The following is a 24,494-nucleotide window of genomic DNA, read 5'->3' on the forward strand; positions in this document are numbered from 1 at the left end:
TTGTTGGAAAAGAAAGTTTGCTTTATTTTGGATCCCAGGGACTGGGAGGTGTGTGTGGTGTGGTGGATGCTTGTTCAAAGTACAGCTTTACTTTCCCCAGCACCCCACTCCAGTACTCTTGCCTGGAAAATTCCATGGGCCGAGGAGCCTGGTGGGCTGCAGTCCATGGGGTCACTGGGAGTCCGACACGACTGAGCGACTTCACTTTTACTTTTCACTTTCATGCACTGGAGAAGGAAATGGCAACCCACTCCAGTGTTCTTGCCTGGAGAATCCCAGGGACGGGGGAGCCTGGTGGGCTGCCATCTCTGGGGTCACACAGAGTCGGACACGACTGAGGCGACTTAGCAATAGCACAATCAGAGGGCAAGAGCTTTTACAGACAGAGAGGGAGGGGGTTCCATGCAGAAATAGCAGTCAGTTCTGACAGTCTTCTTGAAACTGGTCATCAGCAGTCTATCTGCATCATCTTGATCGTTTTAAGTACAATTAAGCTTCAGTTTCAGGGTCTGTTTGTTCCCATTTCTCTGAGGCCAGTTCTCGGAATTGTGGCAGCTTATGTCATGGCTCCAGTCTGGTCATCACGTAGTAAACTTTTTCCACCTGGTGAGTGTTGTGGTGTCTGTAAGACAATTCACAGGATATGGCTCAGAACATTATCTATAGCCCTTGAGAAGGAACTAAAGGTCCTTGAAACTGCTTAATGACTAAACTGTTACTATTTTATCTCCTTTGACTGTTTTCCTTTGTTTCTGCATGTTCTAACTTCTCTGATTAATTTTTAAAAATTATTCAATTTATTTATTCTTTGGCTGCACTGGGCCTTCGTTGCTGCATGCAGTCTTTCTCTGGTTGCAACAAGCGTGGGCTGCTCTCTAGTTGTGTAGGGTGGGCTTCTCACTGCGGTGGCTTCTCTGGTTGTGGAGTATGGGCTCCAGGGCACACAGGCGTCAGTGGCTGCTGCACGTGGACTCAGCAGTTGTGGTTCATAGGCTCCAGAGCACAGGCTCAGTAGCTGTGGCACACAACATTAGTTGCCCTGCAGCATGTGGGATCTTCCTGGACCAGGGATCGAACCTATGTCACCTGCACTGGCAGGCAGGTTCTTAACCCCTGAACCACCAGGGAAGCCGCCTAAACTTATTCTTTGTCTAAGCTTTTCCATAGACAAAAAACAGACCAAGGGCATGGGGGGCAAGGATCATAGAGTCCTGCTCCATTTCGATACTATTCGTGCAAAATTTTAAAACATGTAGAACACCACCAACTCTTCTTCAGGATGCATTTGTATGTAGTAAGTGTATAAGTAGATGCATAGGGTGTTAAACAGTATATCTGAGGGAGGGACGGTGGGGAACAGGATGCGGGGGTACACAGGAGTTTCACCTGAACCAAAATGATTTGAAATAAATACGGGATATTCAAAGATTGTCAAAACGGGTGGTAGATATCATTCTCCTTACTTTTTGGGCTTCCCCGGTGGCTCAGAGGTTAAAGCTTCTGCCTGCAATGCAACCCTGCCTGCCTGCAACCCAGGGAGACCTGGGTTCGATCCCTGGGTCGAGAAGATCCCCTGGAGAAGGAAATGGCAACCCACTCCAGTATTCTTGGTTGGGAAGATCCCCTGGAGAAGGAAATGGCAACCCACTCCAGTATTCTTGCCTGGAGAATCCCATGGACGGAGGAGCTTGGTGGGCTACAGCCCACGGGGTCACAAAGAGTCGGACACGACTGAGCGACTTCACTTTATTTTTGTTTTTTAGCATTGAAATTATTACATGACAAAAAAATACAAAGCCCCCACCCCCACCCCCTTCTTCTTACTGGTCAGGTATATCTTTTCTGCAATCTAAGACTTTCAATATCGCTTTGCGGTAACCCTTCTGCCACTTGGGAAAAAGGAAAAACATTAAGAGGTCGATGACCTGCTTAGTTTTATTTTACGACAATAGACCTTTAAGTCATGGAGTTTCAGAGGAAAACTCTGAGAGTCTAGAGAGTCGCCTCCAGGGAGTGTGAGCTCAAGAAATGACTGCAGAGGGACTGAATGGCTGGCAGGACTTTCTGCGTGGATTGTGCTCTGCCAGGCCTGCTGGCCCCTCATTAACCATGGCAGCTATCAACTTTAAAGACAGACACTGCCTGGGTAGAGAAGCTCCCGTGGAGGCCTGCTTCTGGAAGGGAGCGGGTGATTCACTGAAGAAGGACAAGTGGATGAAGGGACAATGTGGGAAGCACACTTCACTTCAAGTGAAGAAAATGGTATTCGTAGCCCAAGAGTCCTAGAGTCACTTCTCTGTGTGAGACTGTCTACCCGGAGAAGCCTGGAAATAGCATTGTGTTTACCTGCTCCTCTGAACCCCTGGGAGGTGGCTGCTGCCCCCAGCCCAGCGTGCTCATCAAACCTCGGTTTCAACATTTACTTGCAGTGTGACTGTAGGCCAGTTATTTAAACTATCTAATCTCTGTGTCCTTATCGCTGAGTGGTGGAGCTAATAATAGTGAAAGGCAAATATAACTGGGTTGACTCAGTTCTAGCTGTTCTGGGGTTGCTTTCGGAAGACATATAACTTCAGCTCAAAAAAATCTTGAAAAGAATGCAAATATGTACATACAGCTTCCACAGAGGTGGTCAAGGGGAGCCACAGTGCAAGATGCACAGCAAACATTTCTTGAACATCCTCTTAACCCAGCAAATTCCCCAGAGCTCTGTCCTCGAGGCAGCCCCTCCCCCAAATGTCTCTTCTCTCAATCTCCTCGCACCCCCACTTCTCCCTGGATCTCTCCTGTGTCCTTCTGGACAAGCTGTTTTCTTCTGGGAGAAGCTCCAGAACCTTTTAAATTGTAAATCAATGTGGTCTTTCAGCTCCTTTCCATTCTGCTCCCTACTCATGATCATAGAGAAGAGTCTACAGTCCAGCGGGCAAACCCAGAATAGCTCTGGAAAGGGGTGAGGGGGAAGTGGTGGTGGGAGAAGACTCTCAGTATCAGACCCTTTTTGTCATTGTCACAATCGCACCTTACTCAAGCTCATTGTGAGAATTAGGTGAGATAATGTATGTCAACAACTTAATAGTAACTAATTGCTAAGTCCCCAAATGATTACTTATTATTCCTATTACTATAATTACCAGCCTTGGTCTTATTATTTATTTTCTTTCTTTTTTAAAAAAAAATATAAATGCATTGTATTATTTCTAAGAACTTATTTATTTTGTTTGAATTCCAAGAACTTCAGCCAAAAGTTTAAAAACTCCAATTGCGGTCCACAGGTTGTAGAGCATTCTCTATTTGGGCTGAGCCACCATCTGCCCACTATATTTTGTCACCCTGCTTATTTAACTTATAAACAGAGTAAAGAAGAAGTGAAGAGAAGTCGCTCAGTCATGTCTGACTCTTTGCGACCCCATGGACTGTAGCCCACCAGGCTCCTCGGTCCATGGGATTTTCCAGGCATGAATACTGGAGTGGGTTGCCATTTCCTTCTCCAGGGGATCTTCCCGACGCAGGGATTGAACCTGGGTCTCCCGCATTGTAAGCAGATGCTTTACCATCCAAGCTACCAGGGAAGCTATAAACAGAGTACATCATGTGAAATGCCGGGCTGAACAAAGCACAAGCTGGAATCAAGTTTGTGGGGAGAAATATCAATAACCTCAGATATGCAGATGACACCACCATTACAGCAGAAAGCAAAGAACTAAAGGCTTCTTGATGAAGGTGAAAGAGGAGAGAGTGAAAAAGTTGTCTTAAAACTCAACATTCAAAAAACTAAGATCATGACATCCAGTCCCATCACTTCATAGCTAATAGATGGGGGAAAAGTGGAAACAGTGGCAGATTTCATTTCCTTGGGCTCCAAATCACTGTGGACAGTGACTGCAGCCACAAAATTAAAAGCTGCTTGCACCTTGGAAGAAAAACTATGACAAACCTAGACAGTGTATTAAAAAGCAGAGATATCACTTTGCTGAAAAGTTCTGTATAGTCAAAAATATGGTTTTTCCAATAGTCATGTACGGTTGTGAGAGCTGGATCATAAAGAAGGCTGAGCACCAAAGAATTGATGCTTTTGAACTGTGGTGTTAGAGGAAGACTCTTGAGAGTCCCTTGAACTGCAAGGAGATCAAACTAGTCAATCCTAAAGGAAATAGGTCCTGATTATTTACCACAAGGACTGATGCTGAAGCTGAAGCTCCAAAACTTTGGCTACCTGATGCAAAGAGCCAACTCATTGGAAAAGACCCTGATGCTGGGAAAGACTGAGGGCAGGAGAAGTGAGTGACAGAAAATGAGATGGTTGGATGGCATCACCGACTCAGTGGACATGAGTTTGAGCAAGCTCCAGGAGATAGTGAAGGACAAGGGAGCCTGGTGTGCTGCAGTCCATGGGGAATCAAAGAGTCTGACACGACTGAGCGACTGGACAACAAAGACCAACTGTCTGCCCTCCCCTACCTGTGACCAGCGACACTGACTGCAGTTGGTTTGAGAAGCTGTGAAAAGCCTGTTGGGCCACCTCCTCGAGGCTCTGGGGAGCCCACTAAAGGGCCTTTCCTACCCCAGGCTCCCCTTGCCGGCTGGCCAGGGTGCCAGGTGCTTCACACTCTCTGTGCGGTATGGAGCACCTTATGCAGTTTAGCATCCACTGGACCTGGGATATCTTGGTGGCAGCAGCTCTGTAGAGGGGCCTTACCCTGCAGCCATCTGCCTGGCCCATCCACAGAACCAACAGGTCTGAAGACCACTCCTGAGGCAGCCTTCTGGCTTTGGGTGGGTCCCTTATGCAAGGCTCAGGCTAAGCACATAGTGCTGAGAAGCTGGCTTCTGGGAAGGCAGCCAGGGCCTACAGAGGTTACGGGGTTCTGGGAACCAGAATAGCCTAAATACAGGAAAACTTGGACAGAGAGTACTTTCCAAGAACTGAAGGGCTGTTCTGTGACAAGGAAGAGACTCCCGAGTCACGTCAGACCCACAGGAGCCACAGGAGGGCGCTCTCCCTCAGGGCAGTCTAAATGGGGGATATTGTACCCATCTTCGGTGCACAGTGTCGTGGGCGGGGCGGGAGGGGGGGCGCGTGGGGGTGGGGTGGGGGTGGGACAAGCAGAGGGCGGACGACCCCTCTCAGGAATGACAGCTGAGAGGTTCCAGATGCTTACTGTGGGCCAGGCCCGGCTGTAAGCACTTTACACGAGACATCTTATTTAACTCGCGCTCGCCCAGTGAGGGAGGCAGTGCTAACGCCCTGATGCACAGAGGGGAAACTGAGACAGAGGGGAAACTGAGACAGAGGGAGGCGTCGTCCAGGACCACACGGCTGGCCAGCAGAGGCCGGGGAAGCGGTAGCCTGGCTGCGGCACATGCTAGATCAACCCCCACACCATCCTTCCTCCAGCGCAAGGCAAGGGCAAGCCCGGGCAGTGCTTCTCACACTTTGTGTTCAAATGAATCACAATTCTGGATTCTGAATCTGTAGGGGCCTGGGCTGGGCTGGGGCCTGAGATTCTGTTTCCAAGAAATACTAATGAAACCCTCCGGCCACACTTTGAGTAGCAAAAGCCTTGAAGCCCATGGAATCTCTCAAGGCTGTAAGATTCACGTGTGCCTGTGGGCCCCGCAGGCACCAGGGGACCTGGAGCCCTGTCCGCATGGTGGTTTGAGGGAACAGAGCAGGGCACTGGGGGCACTGGATCTCCAGAGAGTGGACTCTCCCTTCTAGACAGACATAGGGCCAGCCCTCCCTTCCCCTCCCCTCTACCTCTTCCCTCCCTTCCCCTCCTCTGGGAGCCATAGTAGGCACCTTGCTCAGGACACAGCTCTCCCAGGAGGGTGGGCGTGGGAGGTGAGGTGGCCCCAACACAGACACTGATACATGGACACACAGACACGATACACAGGTACAGAAGGACACAGACACGTATACAGACAGACACACACACAGATACAGACCACAGACACGTACACAGATATACACATAGGTGCACACAGATACAGACATAGATAGACACACACATAGACACAGACACACACCCAAGCCCTGCTGGGCCTGACAGGGCAGATCTCTTCAGGGACTAGACAGAGTGCAAATAGCAACCTCACCTGTAGAAGGCCTTTCTCCAAGGCTCCCACTGACCAGGAGAGGAGGTGAGGACCTGGGAAGTGGAAATGCACCTCCCACAGGTCCAGCTGTTTTCTCAAACCTCCTCTCTCCTCTCTGTCCTTAAGCCAGGCTCTCTACTTCCCCCACTTGGGCTGGCCCCCACATGCAGGTAGCATGGCCTCATGACACACACCTAACACGTCACCCTAGAGTTTAAAAACTCTGATGGGATCACATATATATTAAAAAAAAAATTCAAAGACTTTCTACTGCCCACAGCATAAACTACTTACTTTCCGCACAGAAAAGGATTAACGGAGCAAATCTGACTGCTTGTTCTTAGAAAGGCCTGCTCACCAGGCTGGCCCCTGTCTGGCATCTGGGAATGGAGATTTTGAGCTGGGGGGGCTGGTTCCCACCATTAACCAGGAAGAGTGTCTGTCTCTGCCTAAACCGTCTGTACAAACAGTCGGTGAGGTTCATGCTGAAGCCCTGCTTTCCTTCTAGGATCCTGGAATTTGGGTATGTGCCAGGCAGAGGCTGCCTCTGGGGTCAGCCCCTGTGTTAGTCAGGGTTCTCCAGAGAAACAGAGTAGGAGACATATATGGAGACGGAGCCAGTGACTCATTTTAAGGAATTGGCTCAGGCAAGTGTGGGAGTTGGCAAACTTGAAATCTGTAGGGCAGACTGGCAGGATGGAAATTCAGAGTTGATATTGTGACCTTGAGCACAGATTCTCAGGGCAACAGGCAGGTGTTCTCCCTTCTTTGGAGGATTCTCCCTTCTTAGGTAAACCTCGGTCTTTGCTCTTAAGGTCTTCAACTCATTAGGTGAAGCCCACTTATATGATGGAGAGTGATCACCTCACTCAAAGTCCCCTGATTTATAGGTAAATCTTCTCTAAAAAAATACCTTCACTGACAACGTATAGACTTGTGTTTGATCAAACGAGGCACTATCGCCTGGCCAAATTGATGTAAACAGTTAAACATAACAACTTCCAATAAAATCCTGGGCACTGAGTCTCTAACAAGCTTCTTGGTTGGCAGTGTTTCACATATGTTATGGCAACTCACTGCTAGAGGGAGTAGGTGTGTGCCCTGTGGCTCCCTGGAAGAGGACTCTGATCACGTACTCTCAAGAACAATTTCCCTTGCACCTGGTGTCCCTTAGACTTCATCTCGTGTTCCTCTTCCTTTGCTGAACATGCTCTGCATCCTGTTCTAATAAATCACAGCTGTGAGTACAACTGTCCACTGAGTCCTGTGAGTCCTCTTAATGAGTCGTCATCCTGGGGATTTCCAACCCATCCTCAGATGCTCTGATCTGAGCCTGGCCAGCCTCCTCAGTTCCAGCTCCTGTTTCTCTCCACCATATACCCCACATTCCCACCATACTGATATACTTAGTGTCTGAATATGCTATGCTATCTCATGCCTCCATAGTCTAGAATGCCCTTCTTTTCCTCTCTTGCCCTGGCTAACATTTTGGGGGGGAAGGATACACCACAGAGCTTGCGGAATCCTAGTTTCTCAACCAGGGATTGAACCTGGGACTTGAAGAGAGGAAGCACAGAGTCCTAACCACTGAACCACCAGGGAATTCCCACTACCTGGCTGACTTCTATGCAACCACCAAGACATCTTGTTTGTATGACAGTCTCTAGGTTCATCCACATCTTTGCAAATGACACAATTTTGTTCCTTTTTGTAGCTGAGTAATATTCCATTGTCGGAGAAGGCAATGGCAACCCACTCCAGTACTCTTGCCTGGAAAATCCCATGGACGGAGGAGCCTAGTAGGCTACAGTCCATGGGGTCGCTAGGAGTCGGACACGACTGAGCGACTTAACTTTCACTTTTCACTTTCACTTTGGAGAATAAAATGGCAACCCACTCCAGTGTTCTTGCCTGGTGAATCCCAGGGACGGGAAGCCTGGTGGGCTGCCATCTCTGGGGTCGCACAGAGTCAGACATGACTGAAGTGACTTAGCAAGCAAACAAGCAAGCAATATTCCATGGTATGTATGTTTCATATCTTCTTTATCCATTCTTCTGTCAACAGATATTTAGGTTGCTTCCATGTCCTGGCTAATGTAAATAGTACTGTAATAAGCACTGGGGTGTATGTTAGAAAAATGGTACAGATGAACCTATTCGCAAAGCAGAAATAGAGACACAGACATAGAGAACAAATGTATGGACACTAGGTGGAAACGGGGAATGAGATGGATTGGGAGATTGGAATTGACATATATACATTACTAAGTATAAAATAGATAGCTAATGAGAACCTGTATAGCACAGGGAACTTTATTTAATGCTCTATGGTGATCTAAATGGGAAGGAAATCCCCAAAGAGGGGATATGTATATGTATATATATGTATACTGTAGCGGATTCACATTGCTGTACAACAGAAAATAAAACAACATTGTAAAACAACTATACTCCAGCAAAAATCAAAAAAGAAATAGACAGCCTATTTGGTTATCCATTCCCATGGAACAAACCATCCCAAAACAATGGCTTAAGACAGCAACACTGCATTATTTCTTATGATTGTGTGGGTTGCCTCAGGTAGTTCTTCTCTTTCTCATGGTGTTGGCTAGAAGGTTAGGAAGTGAAGTTCAGTTGATCCCACCCACATAGCTGGTAGTTGATGCTGGCCACTGCCTGGTAATTTAGCAGTGGCCACTGGCCAGGGACCCAGCTATTTTCATTTGGGCTTTTCCGTGAGTGTCCAAAAAGCCTGGCAGCCCAATTCCAGGAAGAAGCGTTCCCAAAAGGCAAGCCTCAATATGCAAATATTTATCAAGCTGTGGCTTGCATCATTCTTGCTGATGTTCCACTGGCTTAAGCTAGTCACATGGCCAAGGTCAGACTCACCATGGGAGGGAACCACACAAGGAGATGAATACTGGGGGTGTAGTTCATTGAGGGCCACTGTAGAACAACATACCTTTAGTTCAAGTCTATTCTGGCCCCTCCCTATGCCTATTTATAGTGCTTGCCTCACTGGATTGAAATAGTTTAATTGTTATGACTACTGTACTATATTGTCACTTATGTTTATGGACTGGAGCTCTTCTGAGGGCTGGGACTCTGGTTCCTCCCTGAAAACAGTGTGTCTGCAAAGTGATTGAATGAGAGCAGCAGCTGTCATTACCTTCTTCATGTCTGCCAGGCTCAAGCTCGGCCCCTACGTTGTTTAGACAGAGGAAGTTCAACAGCTGTGATGTTGATGCCAACTACATCAGGTCCTTGCGTGCCTTAAAGCATGGCAGCTAGCCCTATAGCAAAGTCCTGATGTACAGGAGGCCCCTAGTACATGAGTGTGGAATGAATGGGTGAATGCATGAGCAGGTGGACTTCCTAGGCATATCACTGTGATTTCCAAGCTACAAATGCATCAGTTTTTTTTTCCTTAAACATACATCGTAACCAAGCTGAGCAGAAATCACACAACTCCACCTCTCACAGATGAAACAGTTTCATCAGAGAATTGTCGAAAAGAGAGCTTCTTCAGCGCTCTCCTTTTTTGACTGAGGACCCTCATGAAGAACAGTCTCTTTCACTGAGCCATGTTCCACTAGCCTGTGCGCCTGAAGCAGAAGCCGAGGTCCTGGAATGGTGGAGTGAACTGTCTTTCATAGTCTCCCCACGACTATGACATCGGATCCCCAGACTGGTTGGTTCTGAGCAGCGGCTCCTCATATAGGCTCTGTCTCATGCTATAAATAGCCATAGCCACATCTTCAGTGACAGCACACTGGAGTGTGGAAACTCATTGTGTGTGCAACTCCTCCCTATTGCAAAATTCTGATATCATCAGAGAACACAAGAAGTGAATCAACCCTGTATAAATACTTTGATTAGATCACTTGCTTTCAAGACTGAAAAAAGAGGGGGAGGGGAAGAGAAAAAGTTTGGTGTCATTGCCTTCTGGACTGACATAAGGGTGTAACGTCTCCCACCCAGCTGAATGTTAACCCCGATGGAGCTGTGGGGATGACTTTTTCTTACTTAAGACTATGTTTCTCTACTTTCCATCCTTTGGAATATGTCATCTTTTGAACCTGTCTAAATAACTCAAATAGAAGAAGGTCTTGAATAACGAAATTCAAGAAAAAATATTTTTTTGTTTTATGAAATTACTTTTTCAGTTTTTGAAATAATTAACAGTATTATTTTCTTCCCAAGCAAGTAAAGAATCTGCTTGCAATATGGGAGGCCCAGGTTCAGTTCCTGAGTCAGGAAGATCCCCTGGAGAAGGGAATGGCAACCCACTCCAGTATTCTTGCCTGGGAAATCCCAAGGACAGAGGAGCCCAGTGGGTCAAAAAGAGTTGGACATGACTGAGTAACTAACACTTTGACTTTTTCTACAGGTGATCCCCTTTGATCTGTAAAAAATGAAATTCATCTAGTCAGGGGCCACACACTGGTTCTACCTGGCCAAATCCAGCCTGCTCTGTCTGTACCTTTCTTGACCAGCACAGTAGTTGGTTGTTTTTTAAAAATTTGGCTGCACCATGTGAACTCTAGTTCTCTAACCAGGATTGAACCCAGGCCCTCTGCATCGGGATTGCAAAATCTTAACCACTGGACCATGAGGGAAGTCCCAGAAGTTGGTGTTTAAGTTCTGAGCTTCTTCTCGCTCAGATGGGGCATGTTCTCCAGTTCCCCACAGTTTCCACTGCTGCCGTTACGTCCCACACACAGTTCACTGCAGAACCCTGTAGGCAATTAAGTTTCCAGTCTCTGAGTGCTGGCACTTATTTTACAAATGGGGAAACAGACTCAGAGAGGTTGATTTTCCCAAGACTGTACAGCTAAGAACTAGAAGACATGAAAAGTGGTTTCCAGGCTCCAGGTACACAAGACTGTCTCTCTTCTGCTTACTGTTACCTCCACATCACTTCCCGCAGCTTTGGCGAAATGAACAAATCTATGTGAAATTTCAATAACTGTCGTAGAAACAGCAAGCTTTCCTCAGGTGGATTTTGTAATAATAACACATCTAAGGGTGAGTTCTGTGACCTTCCTCTTTCTGTTTTGCCCATTCACTCCACAGGGCAAGACAAACTTCACCCCACAGTGTCATTGGGCAACCCTCAGGCGTAAAAAGAGGAGCGTTTTCCTACTTCTCCCTTCTCAGCAAATGGCTCTGATGGGAATCTTTCTCCACGTGATATCCATACTGGAAATGATTCAGATGGTGCAGATGGGCACGTCTTCTGGAAAAATCCTACTGGTTACTCAAAGCCCTGCTCAACCTTGAACTCCTGTGTGAAGCTGGCTCCACCCTTCAATTACATATAAGTGAGGACTTATCCCACAGCAGGGGCTGAGTGTGTCCCTAGCTGGTAGTCCTAAGGCTTACTTACTTACTTAACCTTTTGGGTCTTCACTTCCCCATCTCCACTCTCTCCTCTCAGTCCATATTTTCTGAATTGAATCGAGATAACTGAGGCTGATATGAGAGTTCCAGAAAACAAACTATATCTCTCAATTTTCTACCCAAATTGGACAAGGACTAGATTTTGATTCTCTTCTCTGGAAAGTAAGTGTTAGTTACTCAGTCGTTTCAGACTCTTTGTGACCCCATGGACTATAACCCTCTTGGCTCCTCTCTCTATGGAATTCTCCAGGCAAGAATACTAGCGTGGGTAGCCATTCCCTTCTCCACGGGATCTTCCTGACCCAAGGACTGAACCCAGAGTCCCCTGCATTGCAAGCAAATTCTTCACCATCTGAGCCACCAGAAAAGCCTGTCATTGTGCAAAAATGCCCAAATAGCCTCTACTCTTCAAGAAAACATTGCCTAGTGCTGGGAAAAGAGTCAGACAGGCAAGGGAGGGGGCTGCTGCATTGAAAAGTCCTAGAGGGGCCTGGCTTGGAAAGTGGTGATGAAATGGGACAGGGAGACCCTAGATTGCCCCCTAAGCACAGTGTTTATCTGAGGGTCTGAGCCTGTCTGAAATCCGGCAGTAGAGTTTAGGAAATAAAAGGAAATCCTACCTCTAACCCCCAAGGGAAGATTAAGGAGCTCCAGGGGCCTCATATCAAGGTGACTCCCTGAAAGGGTGGGTGGTGAATGAGAGTACAAAGGAAGTCACATGAATTTGTAGATCATTTAGAGCAGTACTGTCCAAGAGAAATATAATATAAACTGCAGGTATAATTTAAAATATTCTAGTTGTCACAGTAAAAGAAAAAAAAATACAAAGGTAAAATTTATTTGAATCACATATCCAAATATACCTAACATTAAATCTCATACTTAAAAAATGCACTATATCCAAAATATATCATATCAACATACAATTAATATAAAATTACTCATGAACTGTTTTACATGTTTTTCAATCTAAGTCTTTAAGTTCTAGCATTTATTGTATAATTGCAGCACATCTCAATTTGGGTGCTAAATTTTCATCAAAAATTTTCAATCTGTATGTAGATTTCAAAAAATTTCTAGTAACAAAAAGTAGTTTCACATACTCAATTTGTTTCAAACATACATAAACATTTCCCAACAACTAACTGAATTGAATATCAGTTTTTACTAGTTTTTTATTAAAAAATTTTGGGGGTGGTCCATATCAGTGTTGGGCTTCCCCAGTGGCCCAGATGTAAAGAATCAGCCTGCAGTGCAGGAAAAATGGGTTCAATCCCTGGGCTGAGAAAATCCCTGGAGAAGGGAATGGCAACTCACTCCAGTACTCTTGCTGGAGAATTCCATGGACAGAGGAGACTGGCAGGCTACATTCCATGGAGATCACAGAGTCAGACACAGCTGAGCAAGTCACACACACACTCACATCAGTGTTAATTTGATTATTCAGCTTTATTGAGATATAATTGACATCTAAAACTATGTAACTTTAAGGTATACAATAACAGTGTTGATTTTTTTTTTAAATTTAATCTTCACTGGATCTTAGCTGCAGTGTGCAGGATCTAGTTCCCTGATTAGGGATTGAACTCAGGCCCCCTGCATTGGTAACATGGAGTTTTAGCCACTGGGCCACCAGGGAAGTCCCAGTGGTGTTGATTTGATATATTTACATATTGCAAAATGATTACCACCATAGCAATAACTAACACCTCCATCACATCACATCATTACCATTTGTTTTAACCATTTCTTTTAGTGGTGAAAACATTTAGGAACTACTCTCTTGGCAATTGTCAAGCATATAATACAGTATTTATAACTAAAATCATCATGCTATATATTAGATTACTGGAACTTATTCATCTTCTGCGTGCATGCTAAGTCACTTCAGTCGTGTCTGACTCTTTGTGACCCTATGGACTATAGCCTACCAGGCTCCTCTGTCCATGGGATTCTCTAGGCAAGAATATTGGAGTGGATTGCCATTCCCACCTCCAGGGAATCCTCCAGGGATTTATCTTCAAACTGGAATTTTATACTCTTCGAGTAACATTTCCCCTTTTCCCCTACCTTGAATATCAGCTTGTAAATTTAAATTTATTAAAATCAGATAGTATTAAAAACAGTACTTCAGTGGTACCAGCAGCATTTTACATGAGGCTATCAGCTATTAGGTTGGACAATGCACTTTTAGACTGATCAGGAGCTGCCCCATTGCGCACTGCCTACTCCCCTTGGCGTGACACAGGGAGTCTGATCAGAGGTCAATGTCCACATTTTGAAGTTTAACCTTCTAGCTATGGTTGTTCTCCTGTGAGTGCACTCTCTCTATCTTAGGCCTGGGTCTAACCGGGTCACAATCTCGGGATGGGAGAGGGTTGTCTGAACTGCTGTTGCTTATTATTTAACTTATATGCAGAGTACATCATGAGAAACGCTGGGCTGGAGGAAGCACAAGCTGGAATCAAGATTGCCGGGAGAAATATCAATAACCTCAGATATGCAGATGACACCACTTTATGGCAGAAAGAGATGAAGAACTAAGGAGCCTCTTGATGAAAGTGAAAGAAGAGAGTGAAAAAGTTGGCTTAAAGCTCAACATTCAGAAAACTAAGATCATGGCATCCGGTCCCATCACTTCATGGCAAATAGATGGGGAAACAGTGGAAACAGTGGCTGACTTTATTTTGGGGGGCTCCAAAATCACTGTGGATGGTGATTGCAGCCATGAAATTAAAAGATGCTTGCTCCTTGGAAGGAAAGTTATGACCAACCTAGACAGCATATTAAAAAGCAGAGACATTACTTTGCCAACAAAGGTCGGTCTAGTCAAGGCTATGGTTTTTCCAGTAGTCACATATGGATGTGAGAGTTGGACTATAAAGAAAGCTGAGTGCTGAAGAATTGATGCTTTTGAACTGTGGTGTTGGAGAAGACTCTTGAGAGTCCCTTGGACTGCAAGGAGATCCAACCAGTCCATCTTAAAGATCAGTCCTGGGTGTTCATTGGAGGGAATGATGTTGAAGCGGAAACTCCAATACTTTGGCCACCTGATGAGGAAAGCTGACTCATTTGAAAACACCCTGATGCTGGGAAAGATTGAGGGCAGGAGGAGAAGGGGTCAACAAAGGATGAGATGGCTGATGGCATCACTGACACAATGGACATGGGTTTGGGTGGACTCTGGGAGTTGGTGATGGACAGGGAAGCCTGGCGTGCTGTAGTTCATAATGTCGCAAAGAGTCAGACACGACTGAACAACTGAAGTGAGCTGAACTGATAGCTGGAGAACCCAGAAAGCAGTTTGATGCCTCAGCTATGTAATGCATGGCTAAATGGGTCCCAAACAGACCATATGGGATCACTTCGATTTTTCCATATGAAAAAGCACAGTTAGGTCTACAATAGCCTTTCCCTTTTAGAAACTCACTGCATTGAGAAGAAAAGTTGACAATTTTCCTAGACACTCTAAGCTACTACTTGAATTAGAAATAGTTTAAAAATCAAAAGAATGCCAGGAATGTCTATGGTATTGCTGGCTTCCAGTAAATGCTTATCCATAAATGAATTATTATTAGTTCTAATTATATCAGATTATCCAATGATGGTTTTTTAGCTGGAAGAGAAAGCAGATGATTTTTGCAGTTCAAATTACTTTATAACTTTCTATGCATCGTGATTAGGTTAAAAGAAATTCCATTGGTATATAAATTAGTAAGTTTCCACAGCTGTTATCTCCTCTAATCTCTTTTAGTCATTACTATTTAACTAGGAAGGAATTAATTTTTTTAAGTGTATGTGAAAAAAGTTCTGTGTGTATATAAATATATGTGAAGAATTTTTAAAGAAGCTGCTTGTGAAACAAGTAGAGGTTTTACATCCCATGAAATATCTTAAAAATAGTCATAAAATACCTCCCTTCTGGCTAAAGTTTTATATAATCACATATATAATATATATAGAAAATATTTGTAAGATATTTGTATACAGCTTATATATGTATATAAATTGCCAAAATTCGTTGGATCATGGAGAAAGGAAGGGAATTCCAGAAAAACATCTACTTCTGCTTCATTAACTAGACTAAAGCCTTGACTGTGTGGATCACAGCAAACTCTGAAAAATTCTTGGAAACAGGAGTACCTGACCACCTTACCCGTCTCCTGAAAAAGTTATATGCAGGTAAAGAAGCAAAAGTTAGAAATGGACATGGACAAACATACTGGTCCCAAACTGGGAAAGGAGTACAAGGCTGGATATTGTCACCCTGTTTTTATATGCAGAGTATATCATGAGAAATGTCTGGCTGGATGAATCACCAAGCTGGAATTAAGATTGCCAGGAGAAATATCAACAACCTCAGATATACACATGATACCACTCTAATGGCAGAAAGTGAAGAGGAACTAAAAAGCCTCTTGATGAGGAGAGGAGAGTGGAAAAGCCGGTTTGAAATTCTGCACTCAAAAAACTAAGATCATGGCATCTGGTCCCTTCATTTCATGGCAAATAGAAGGGGAAAATGTGGAAGCAGTGACAGATTTTATTTTGGGGGGCTCCAAAATCACCGTGAATGGTGACTGCAGCCATGAAATTAAAAGACACTTGCTCCTTGGAAGGAAAGCTATGACAAACCTAGACAAGGTATTAAAAATCAGAGACATCACTTTGCCAAAAAAGGTCCCTATAGTCAAAACTTTGGTTTTTCCAGTAGTCATGTACTGTTGTGAGAGTTGGACCATAATGAAGGCTCAACTTCAAATAATTGATGCTTTCCAATTGTGCTGGAGAAGACTCTCGAGAGTTCCTTGGACACCAAGGAGATCAAACCAGTCAATCCTAAGGAAAAATCAGTCCTGAATATTCACTGAAAGGAATGTTGCTTAAGCTGAAGCTCCAATACTTTGGCTACTTGATTCGAAGAGCCCATTCCCTGGGAAAGATTGCAGGCAGGAGAAGGGGGCAGCAGAGGATGAGATGGTTAGATAGTGTCACTGACTCAGTGTACACCAATTTGAGCAAATTCTAGGAGGTAGTGGAGAACTGAGGAGCTGAAGTCCTCAGTGGGGGTGGCAAAAACTCAGACATGACTTAGTGACTGAACCACCACAATTATATATATATTTTTTGAGTTGGGGGGAAAAAAAGCCCTGTAAAAATTACCACAAGGTGGCACTAAAATCCAATGAACATTCCAGTCTCTTAGTCTGTTCTTGTCTGTATGGAGTGAGGGGGGCGGGAGAGGGGGGCTGATTTACAGGCAATGTGTAGGAGACAGTGGACAAAAAAAGACGAAATAAATTAAGCTGAAGACAGGAGGTAGATTAACATCTCCCTTTTGTCTGAAGGATAATTTCCCTCTCTCACTAGTGTGGATATCTGTCATACAATGAATGTATATGTTAATAAAGTTAACTATTAAAATGATTTGTTCTTGATGATTCAGTTTTATCCTTGCCTTTTGCCAGCGTATTGTGAAGGGAGGGGAGAGGCAAGGAGGAGACCCTTTGGGACATCATCTAGTTTCGGAAAGTTTATCCTGTGACTGGTACGATCTTTGAAGTAGCCACTGTCCACAAAGCTTGTCAAAGTACCCTGGATATACAAATGAATACCATGGAAAGAAGTTGCTACAGAACATAGATTTTTTTCTACTTGTTTATTTTGGCATAATTTACCAACTGAATATTTCTAGATATTATTTTGATATTGAGATTCAAGCTTGGAACACCTCATATAATATGTCTGAGAATCAGGAAATGAGTGAATTGAATCCTTCTTCCTGATTCTTTGTTTTCCTGTTGTTTTCTTTTAAATACATGGTACAAAGCTTTAATTGTTTGATGTTTTCTTAATATTTGAAGCTTAATGACACAGCCAAGATTCCCAAGTTATATTAAGATGAAGGAAAGTAGTATTAACAATACAGCTATAAAAGGTTTTGACTATAGGAGGAAAAACTTGGGTAAGATTTTTCTAATAGGCTAACTAAAATTTAAAAGAAAGGAAAAAGTTTCAAGAATGGAGCCTTAAACAAATGATCCAAAAGAAAAAAACAAACAAAACCTTACTTTCTCTTGTGAGATTCCACTGTGGAAAAATTGTTTACTTATTGACAGTTCAGTTTCTTAGATCTGAAAAACAAACAAACAAAAAAACACTAGGCATTGTAGTGGAGGTAATCCAACGTGAGGGAAGCAGATTTGGTCATTTGAACGAGGTTAGCTTTTAAATGATACTAGAACTAATGTCTTATTTGACCTGATGATATCTGTGTCCATCTGAGACCTACGTTTTGACACATGGATCACATTTTTCGCATATATGAGTAAATGGCTCAGTTACAGCTGGTGCCCAGGTTTGACTGGATGGTTAGCACAGACTGGAGTTTGAGATAAGAGACTTCCAGAAAGTTCCAACTAAGTTCCTGAGCATTTAAGTGAATTCTCCACAGTCATTTACTGATTTTTACGTAGATGCAGACTCCGGCATTGTGCCAGCGCTTCAAGATGCTAAGATAAGGAAGAATTCGGGCCTTCCAACGGCTTCCAGTCAGAGGGGGAGTCAGAAGTAGGAGGCAATAACCTCATCGTGATCAAACACTGAAGGCAGGAGGAGAAGGGGATGACAGAAGATGAGATGGTTGGATGGCCTCACCAATTAGATGGACATGAATCTGAGCAGGCTCTAGGAGTTGGTGATGCACAGGGAAGCCTGGCAAGCTGCAGCCCATGGGGTCGTAAAGAGTCAGACACGACTGAGCGACTGAATTGAACTGAACCTCATCGTGATGCAGTGAGTCTCTCCTTTCTGAAACGCCAAGAAGCATCCCACTCCCTCCAGAATGGAAATGGCCCAACCTGTGTAGTTGGTTCCTCCACAACTGGTCTCCATCCTGAGTTTCAACTCTTTCTCTCCCAACCAAGGGAAGCCACACTAAGCTATTCTCTTTTGTTAGAATTTGTCCTACTCTTTCCCCACATCTCTGTTTTTGCTCAAGCTGTTCCTCCTTCCTGGGAGGTCCTCCCTCCCTTCCTCCTTCCATCCGCCTCCCCACCTCTTCTGTCCATTAAGATGCTTTGACTTAGGCCCCTCTAGATCAGACATAAGTGTCATCTCCTGCAGAATACAAGGAGTAGATGAAACAAGTCCTGGTGGGTTGCCAGAGACTAGGTTTCTAGCACACTCCCCACCCTCAAACACACACACTAATTTGTCCTGTTCTAGCCTGCAAGTTTCTCAGCCCACCCATCCGGGCTTCAGCCTATTCTTGCCTAATGGGGTGTGGGGTGGTTGGATTTTATTGCACTACTTACTTCAGATAAACCAGGATCCAAATTAATCCTGCAAGCCAGGACTGAGGCTGCCCTTTTCTGTCTGGTTACTTCCTGAGTGTACCTGAAGTTCTGCAATCAGCCTCGACCTTCCCTTTTCACTGACCCTCTTTCCCTGAACCTTCACCTGGAGACCTTAGGCTGGGTGCCCGAGAAAGCGGTAAAGAGACTGGCTTGTTAAAGCCGGAAACCGGAACCAGGCCCACCCATAAGGCACCCTCTAGCAGATCCAAACACGGCCCAGGGAAAGAACCCTCGTGGAAGCATGGTGGCAGGCTCGACAAGGGGAGGGGCTGCTTCTAAAAGAAAAAAGAAAAAGAAAAAACAACAACAACAAACCACAACCTTGATTGGAAATAAGCCTGTGTGCGTGTGTGTCTGCGTGTCTGTGCATTTAAAAACAAAACCACGTTAAAGGAGCCGCTCCCTACCCTACAGGTCCGACCACCCGCTGGGAGTTTGCGAAGCAAGCAGGGCAATACGAGTGGGAGAGACTCATTCACGCGCCCACAAAGTGCCTCCTGTCTCGGAACCGCTCGCCCAGGCCCCGCGGGCTGCTCCGGGCAGCCGTCTTCAGCCCTTCGGTCCCGCGCGCAGAAAGAGCGAACCTTGACGCAGCCAGAGACCCGCAGCTCCGGCCGCGGCGGCAAACTCCCCAGTCGCCGCCTCTCCCAGCCCCGCGGCCTGGGCAGTCAATCAAGCCCGCCCGGCCCCTCCCGTGGGCTGCAGGGGACGGCCAATCAAAGCCAAGCTCCGCAGCGATGAGCTCAGTCGGCTTGCTTCCCATTGGACGGCTATATTAAGAAAGTCGCCGAACTCTTTAAATAGCGGGCGCTAGGGCCGCAGCCTGCATCTGCCGCCGCAGTCGGGCTGAGTTCGTGTTCTCTCTTGTGTTTTCGCCTAGGCCTAGGGAGATCCAGGAGGGAGCTAGGCCGCATCCGCTTGCTCTGGCCACCGTTTGCTCACAAAGGCGCCGACCCGAGACCAGGGGCGAGGAGAGCGGCCGCCGCTCGGGAGCAGCGCGGAGACGCACCGTGCGCCCTATGCCCCCGAGTCCCCCACCGCCCCCGCCGCGGCAGTCCGAGCACTACGAGGGAACGCGCGCCATCCCGGGACCTGGGTGCAGCTAGCGACCCTTGTCCCCAGCGCGCAGCCCGAGGTGAGCAGTGAGCGGCGAGCGGGACGGCAGCGAGGCGTTCGCGGGGCCCCTCCTGCTGCCCGGGCCCGGCCCGCTTATGGCGGCCATCCGCAAGAAGCTGGTGGTGGTGGGCGACGGCGCGTGCGGCAAGACGTGCCTGCTGATTGTGTTCAGTAAGGACGAGTTCCCCGAGGTGTACGTGCCCACAGTCTTCGAGAACTATGTGGCCGACATCGAGGTGGACGGCAAGCAGGTGGAGCTGGCGCTGTGGGACACGGCGGGGCAGGAGGACTACGACCGCCTGCGGCCGCTCTCCTACCCGGACACCGACGTGATCCTCATGTGCTTTTCGGTGGACAGCCCGGATTCGCTGGAGAACATCCCCGAGAAGTGGGTGCCCGAGGTGAAGCACTTCTGCCCCAACGTGCCCATCATCCTCGTGGCCAACAAGAAAGACCTGCGTAGCGATGAGCACGTCCGCACAGAGCTGGCCCGCATGAAGCAGGAACCGGTGCGCACGGATGACGGCCGCGCTATGGCCGTGCGCATCCAAGCCTACGACTACCTCGAGTGCTCGGCCAAGACCAAGGAGGGCGTCCGAGAGGTCTTCGAGACGGCCACGCGCGCCGCGCTGCAGAAGCGCTACGGCTCCCAGAACGGCTGCATCAACTGCTGCAAGGTGCTATGAGGGCCGCGCCCGACCCTCCTGCCCCTGCCAGCGCGGCTCCCCATCCCGGGCCCGTCCCCCACGAGCCCGGAGAAGGGGAGAACCTTGCCCCCCCCCCAAAGACCCCCACCGGACTGCCTGGCGTCTGCTTTCAGCCCCGGCAGCCGTGGCCTGGAGACTCAGGCTCTGGCACCCGAGAATCGGCCGCGTGGTAGGCACCCGGCGCCCCCTTTCCAAGTGTCTGTGCGTCCGGCTGTGTGGCACAGGCTTGGCCACCCCACTGAGTGCCAAGGGTCCCCTGAACACCATTTTCTGAAGAGCGAAGCCTCTTCAGGGTGTGTGGCTGTGTGTATGTTCGACTCCCCGCTGCCGAGTTTTCACCCCACGCCAGCCCCTGCTCCCCGGACATGAGCTTGGCGCCGGGATGCGGCCGCGCCCCATCGGATGTGCGTCTGTAACCAGTGAGCGCCTGCTATGCCCTGTCTGTAACATAGACCTCGGGACCTGCGGGAGGGGAGGGCTAGGGAGGATGGGGTGTTATATAAATATAGATATAATTTTATTTTCGGAGGTAGGATGGTGTTATTTAATGGTGGTGGTGGGTGGAGTGACAGGGCGCTAGAACAGCTCCAGCCGGGTCTGAGTGAGGCGTCATCCCAGCACGAACAAGACTTGGCCATGTTTCCTACCCCTGGGGAAGACATTTGCAGCTGACTTGGGGCCTGAGAGGACACAGCTTCCAGACTCCTGTCTCCTGCCAGCCAGCCCCCCCACCCCCCACCCCCCGGCGAACCCCTCACTAGCCATTGAGAAGGAGGGGTGAAGTGTGCTGCAGGTTGTTTTTGCCATAAGCGAACTTTGTGCCTGTCCTGCAAGTGAAAATTGTTCAGTCCAAGAAACTGATGTTATTTGATTTATTTAAAGGCTTAAACTTGGTTTTTTTCTTCTTTTTGGAACGAATTCTTTGCACAATTGTTTCATTGTTTGACATTTAATGCACTTGTCATTTGCATAAGACAGTAGCATTCTGACCACACTTGTACGCTGTAACCTCATCTACTTCTGATGTTTTTTTAAAAAATGATGACTTTTAAAAAACAAGGAGAAGAAAAAGAAACCACTAATTTTTTTCTTTTGAAAAAAGTGGCAACACTGTTCTATTTTGCGATTTTATTTGTGCACGTATGCGCACTCTTTTGATAAAGGGCAGTAACCAGTATTAGGGCCTATCTAAAACCTTTTGTTGTTGGTTTTTTTTTCCCTCAAGGCAGTCTCTAAAGCTGTGTGAAATTTTCTCTGCATCTCTGTACAGAGAATAAACCTCCCTCTTGTGTCTCTTTTCTCCCCCTCCCTTCCCCCATCCAGTGGTACTTCTACTAAATTGTCTTGTTTTTTTATTTTTTAAATAAACTGACAAATGACAAAGTGGTGAGCTTATGATGTTTACATAAAAGTTCTATAAGCTGTGTATACAGTTTTTTATGTAAAATATTAAAAAAACTATGATGATGACATTTATAAAATGGCTCCTGTGGTTTAATGATGTGTAAAAATCTTGTGAATTTGAGGGCAAGGGGAGAACTCGGCTAGGTGAGGCTCCACTAACTCTATTTCCCTCCAAGTGTTTGTAGGAAATGGGGATGAAATCTCTGAGGATGTGAGGGGATTGGGTGGCCAAGGATGACCAGGTTGCTCCTGCCCCAGGGCCAGAGGTTACCCAGGCTCCCAGTGCCACAACCTTTGACCTAATGTGAACTGTCTGAATGGCTTATACACTGTGTCTAAGTCTATTTTGTAGCCTGTGTATCCTATTCTTTGAAACTTGGAAAGTTGTCATTTGTGCATTCAGATAACTTTTTGTTAATCACTGTCTCAAAGACTGGTTCCTGGGTTCCCTTCAGATCTTCAGGGGTTACACAGTGTCCCCCCTGAGATTGTAGGATGTTATCTCTGACCTGAGCTCCTGGGTAGAAGTCGGGGAGAGCCCAAATCAGAAGCCAATCCTTCTGCTGTGGAACTTTCATTTGAGTGTCTGTATGGAGCCCAGAATGCTTTGTTCTAAGTACCAAGAGTAGCCGCCTTACCAACAGAACACTGGAGGTCTTGGGTGGCTGCTATTTAAAGTTGGAGCAACCAGGTTCTGAGGTGGAAATATGATGAGCTCTAATTTCAGACACTCAGCCTGCTGCAGTGGATCTCAGAACCAGACAGGCAGATTAACCTTCAGAGACCACATCAAAATCCCTCTACAGGTATGATGGCTCAAAACTGCCAGCCTCAGCAGCTTCTAGGAAAGGTAGCAGATACTGCCAACCTCCCCTGACTACCTAAGACATGTGGTTTTTGTTTTTGGAATCAACACTTTATGGGTTTCTAGGCCTTAGTTGCCATCCACTGCCACCCACTCCATCCCTCTGCCTCCCTTCCCCCCAGGCAGAGCAGAGAAGGCCCCTTTTAAAGCCCTTTGCTTTAAAACTTGAGGCTTCTGTCTCCCAGTCTTTCCCCAGACTCCCAAGAGCTTTTGCTGAGTAAAGCAAGCCTGGTTACTGATGACTTTTCACCCACTTAAAAACAAACAAAACACATCAATAACAGGGCCTCCTGCACAGCCAGGCTCATTGGTTAACAGAGGATAATTGTCTGGGCTGCTGGAGGCACAGAGCAAAGAGAGGGTCCACTCAAGCTGAGGGAAGGATCCGCAGCCTCATCCTTTCCCCAGGTCCTGACCACACACACCTCCATCCCTCAGCCATTTTTGTCTTCATTTTCAAGACAGAAATTTCCACTGAAAAACAAAATGTTGACTTGCAAGTTTTACAGCTTGCAGATCCTTTGGTACCAGGGAGTGCAGGACTCTGGAGAAGAGCTCAAGCTTGGGCTTAGCGCCCAGGATTCAGCTTTGCAACTGGCCAAGAGCCTGGAGACCTTTTGAAAGGGCCTTTTCTGGGTTTCCTGCCTGCTCTAATCTGCCTGGTACCTATTGCTGTCTGGTTTTTGTTGTTGTTGTTTTTTAATTTTAGGAAGACAGCCACCCAGATGACGCATGGCAGCCTGGGTTATGCTTGTTTTTAAATGCATGGCATTTAATAATGCTGCCGGAACACACTCTTCTTGCATTAGATCCAACTGGAAAATATAAAGATGAATTGCTGTAGGCTGGAAAATCAATTAGGAAAAAAAGAGGCAAAACATCTGGTGTTACTCCTAGGATATGAACATTCATTTTGCACATTTGAAATAAATGTGCTGAGTTCATTTAATTGCCTGTTGAATGGTTTCATGGATAATAGTGGGGTGTTTCATTGATCCTGGGCATTTCATAGCAAAGGGCATTGGCTTGGGTTCTTGTTTAATCTTAATTTGAAGTCAGTCTGGCTTGTGTTTCTACGGTCTTTTTTCACATGTGTTTCCGTGTACTTAGAACAGGGGTTTTCAAACTCAAGCCTGAGTTAGAATCATGTGGAGGGCTGGTTAAAACACAGATGGCTGGGCCTAGCTTCCAGAGTCTCTGATCAGCACATCTGGGGCAGAGAACAAGTGATGCTGGTCCAGGGACCACACTTTGAGAATCCCTGGCTTGGAATAAGGGAGAGTTCTGGTCATTATACCGTGCAGGGAGGTCGTTTCAGCAATAAAGGGAGTCACATTCCTGAGGCTGATGGTGCAGTGGCCTGTAGCCCTGACTGCCCTACCTTAGCGAGCACAGCACTAGCTTTCAGAGAAGTTCCCAGAGAAGTTCAGGGAAGTTTTCAGAGAACTTCCCTCCTATGAAGACCCGCACATAACCCCAGTCTTCTCTTCACACTCTGGTACAACAGGGGGTTTAATGCCCTTCAAAAGATATCTTTCTGCC

At 46.4% G+C, this 24,494-nt stretch overlaps 1 protein-coding gene and 1 long non-coding RNA gene across 3 annotated transcripts; one reads left to right on the forward strand and one right to left on the reverse strand.

Moving 5' to 3' along the window:
- LOC138436689 (uncharacterized) lies at positions 1 to 19,530 on the reverse strand. 2 transcript variants are annotated; one of them, XR_011255528.1, is made up of 3 exons: positions 19,445 to 19,530; positions 17,574 to 17,636; positions 1 to 622 (listed from the first exon to the last, which is right to left on the reverse strand). It is a non-coding gene; the product is annotated as an uncharacterized lncRNA (long non-coding RNA). The 2 variants fall into 2 exon arrangements; XR_011255527.1 differs by having other exon boundaries at positions 18,819 to 19,507.
- Positions 19,531 to 19,671: 141 nt separating this feature from the next.
- Positions 19,672 to 22,164, forward strand: RHOB (ras homolog family member B). The gene has a single exon (XM_069580257.1). The coding sequence runs from the start codon at positions 20,072 to 20,074 to the stop codon at positions 20,660 to 20,662; it is 591 nt and encodes a 196-aa protein (XP_069436358.1). The 5' UTR covers positions 19,672 to 20,071; the 3' UTR covers positions 20,663 to 22,164.
- Positions 22,165 to 24,494: the final 2,330 nt, after the last annotated feature.

Source organism: Ovis canadensis, chromosome 3, assembly GCF_042477335.2.
Source record: "Ovis canadensis isolate MfBH-ARS-UI-01 breed Bighorn chromosome 3, ARS-UI_OviCan_v2, whole genome shotgun sequence".
Taxonomy (NCBI): domain Eukaryota; kingdom Metazoa; phylum Chordata; class Mammalia; order Artiodactyla; family Bovidae; genus Ovis; species Ovis canadensis.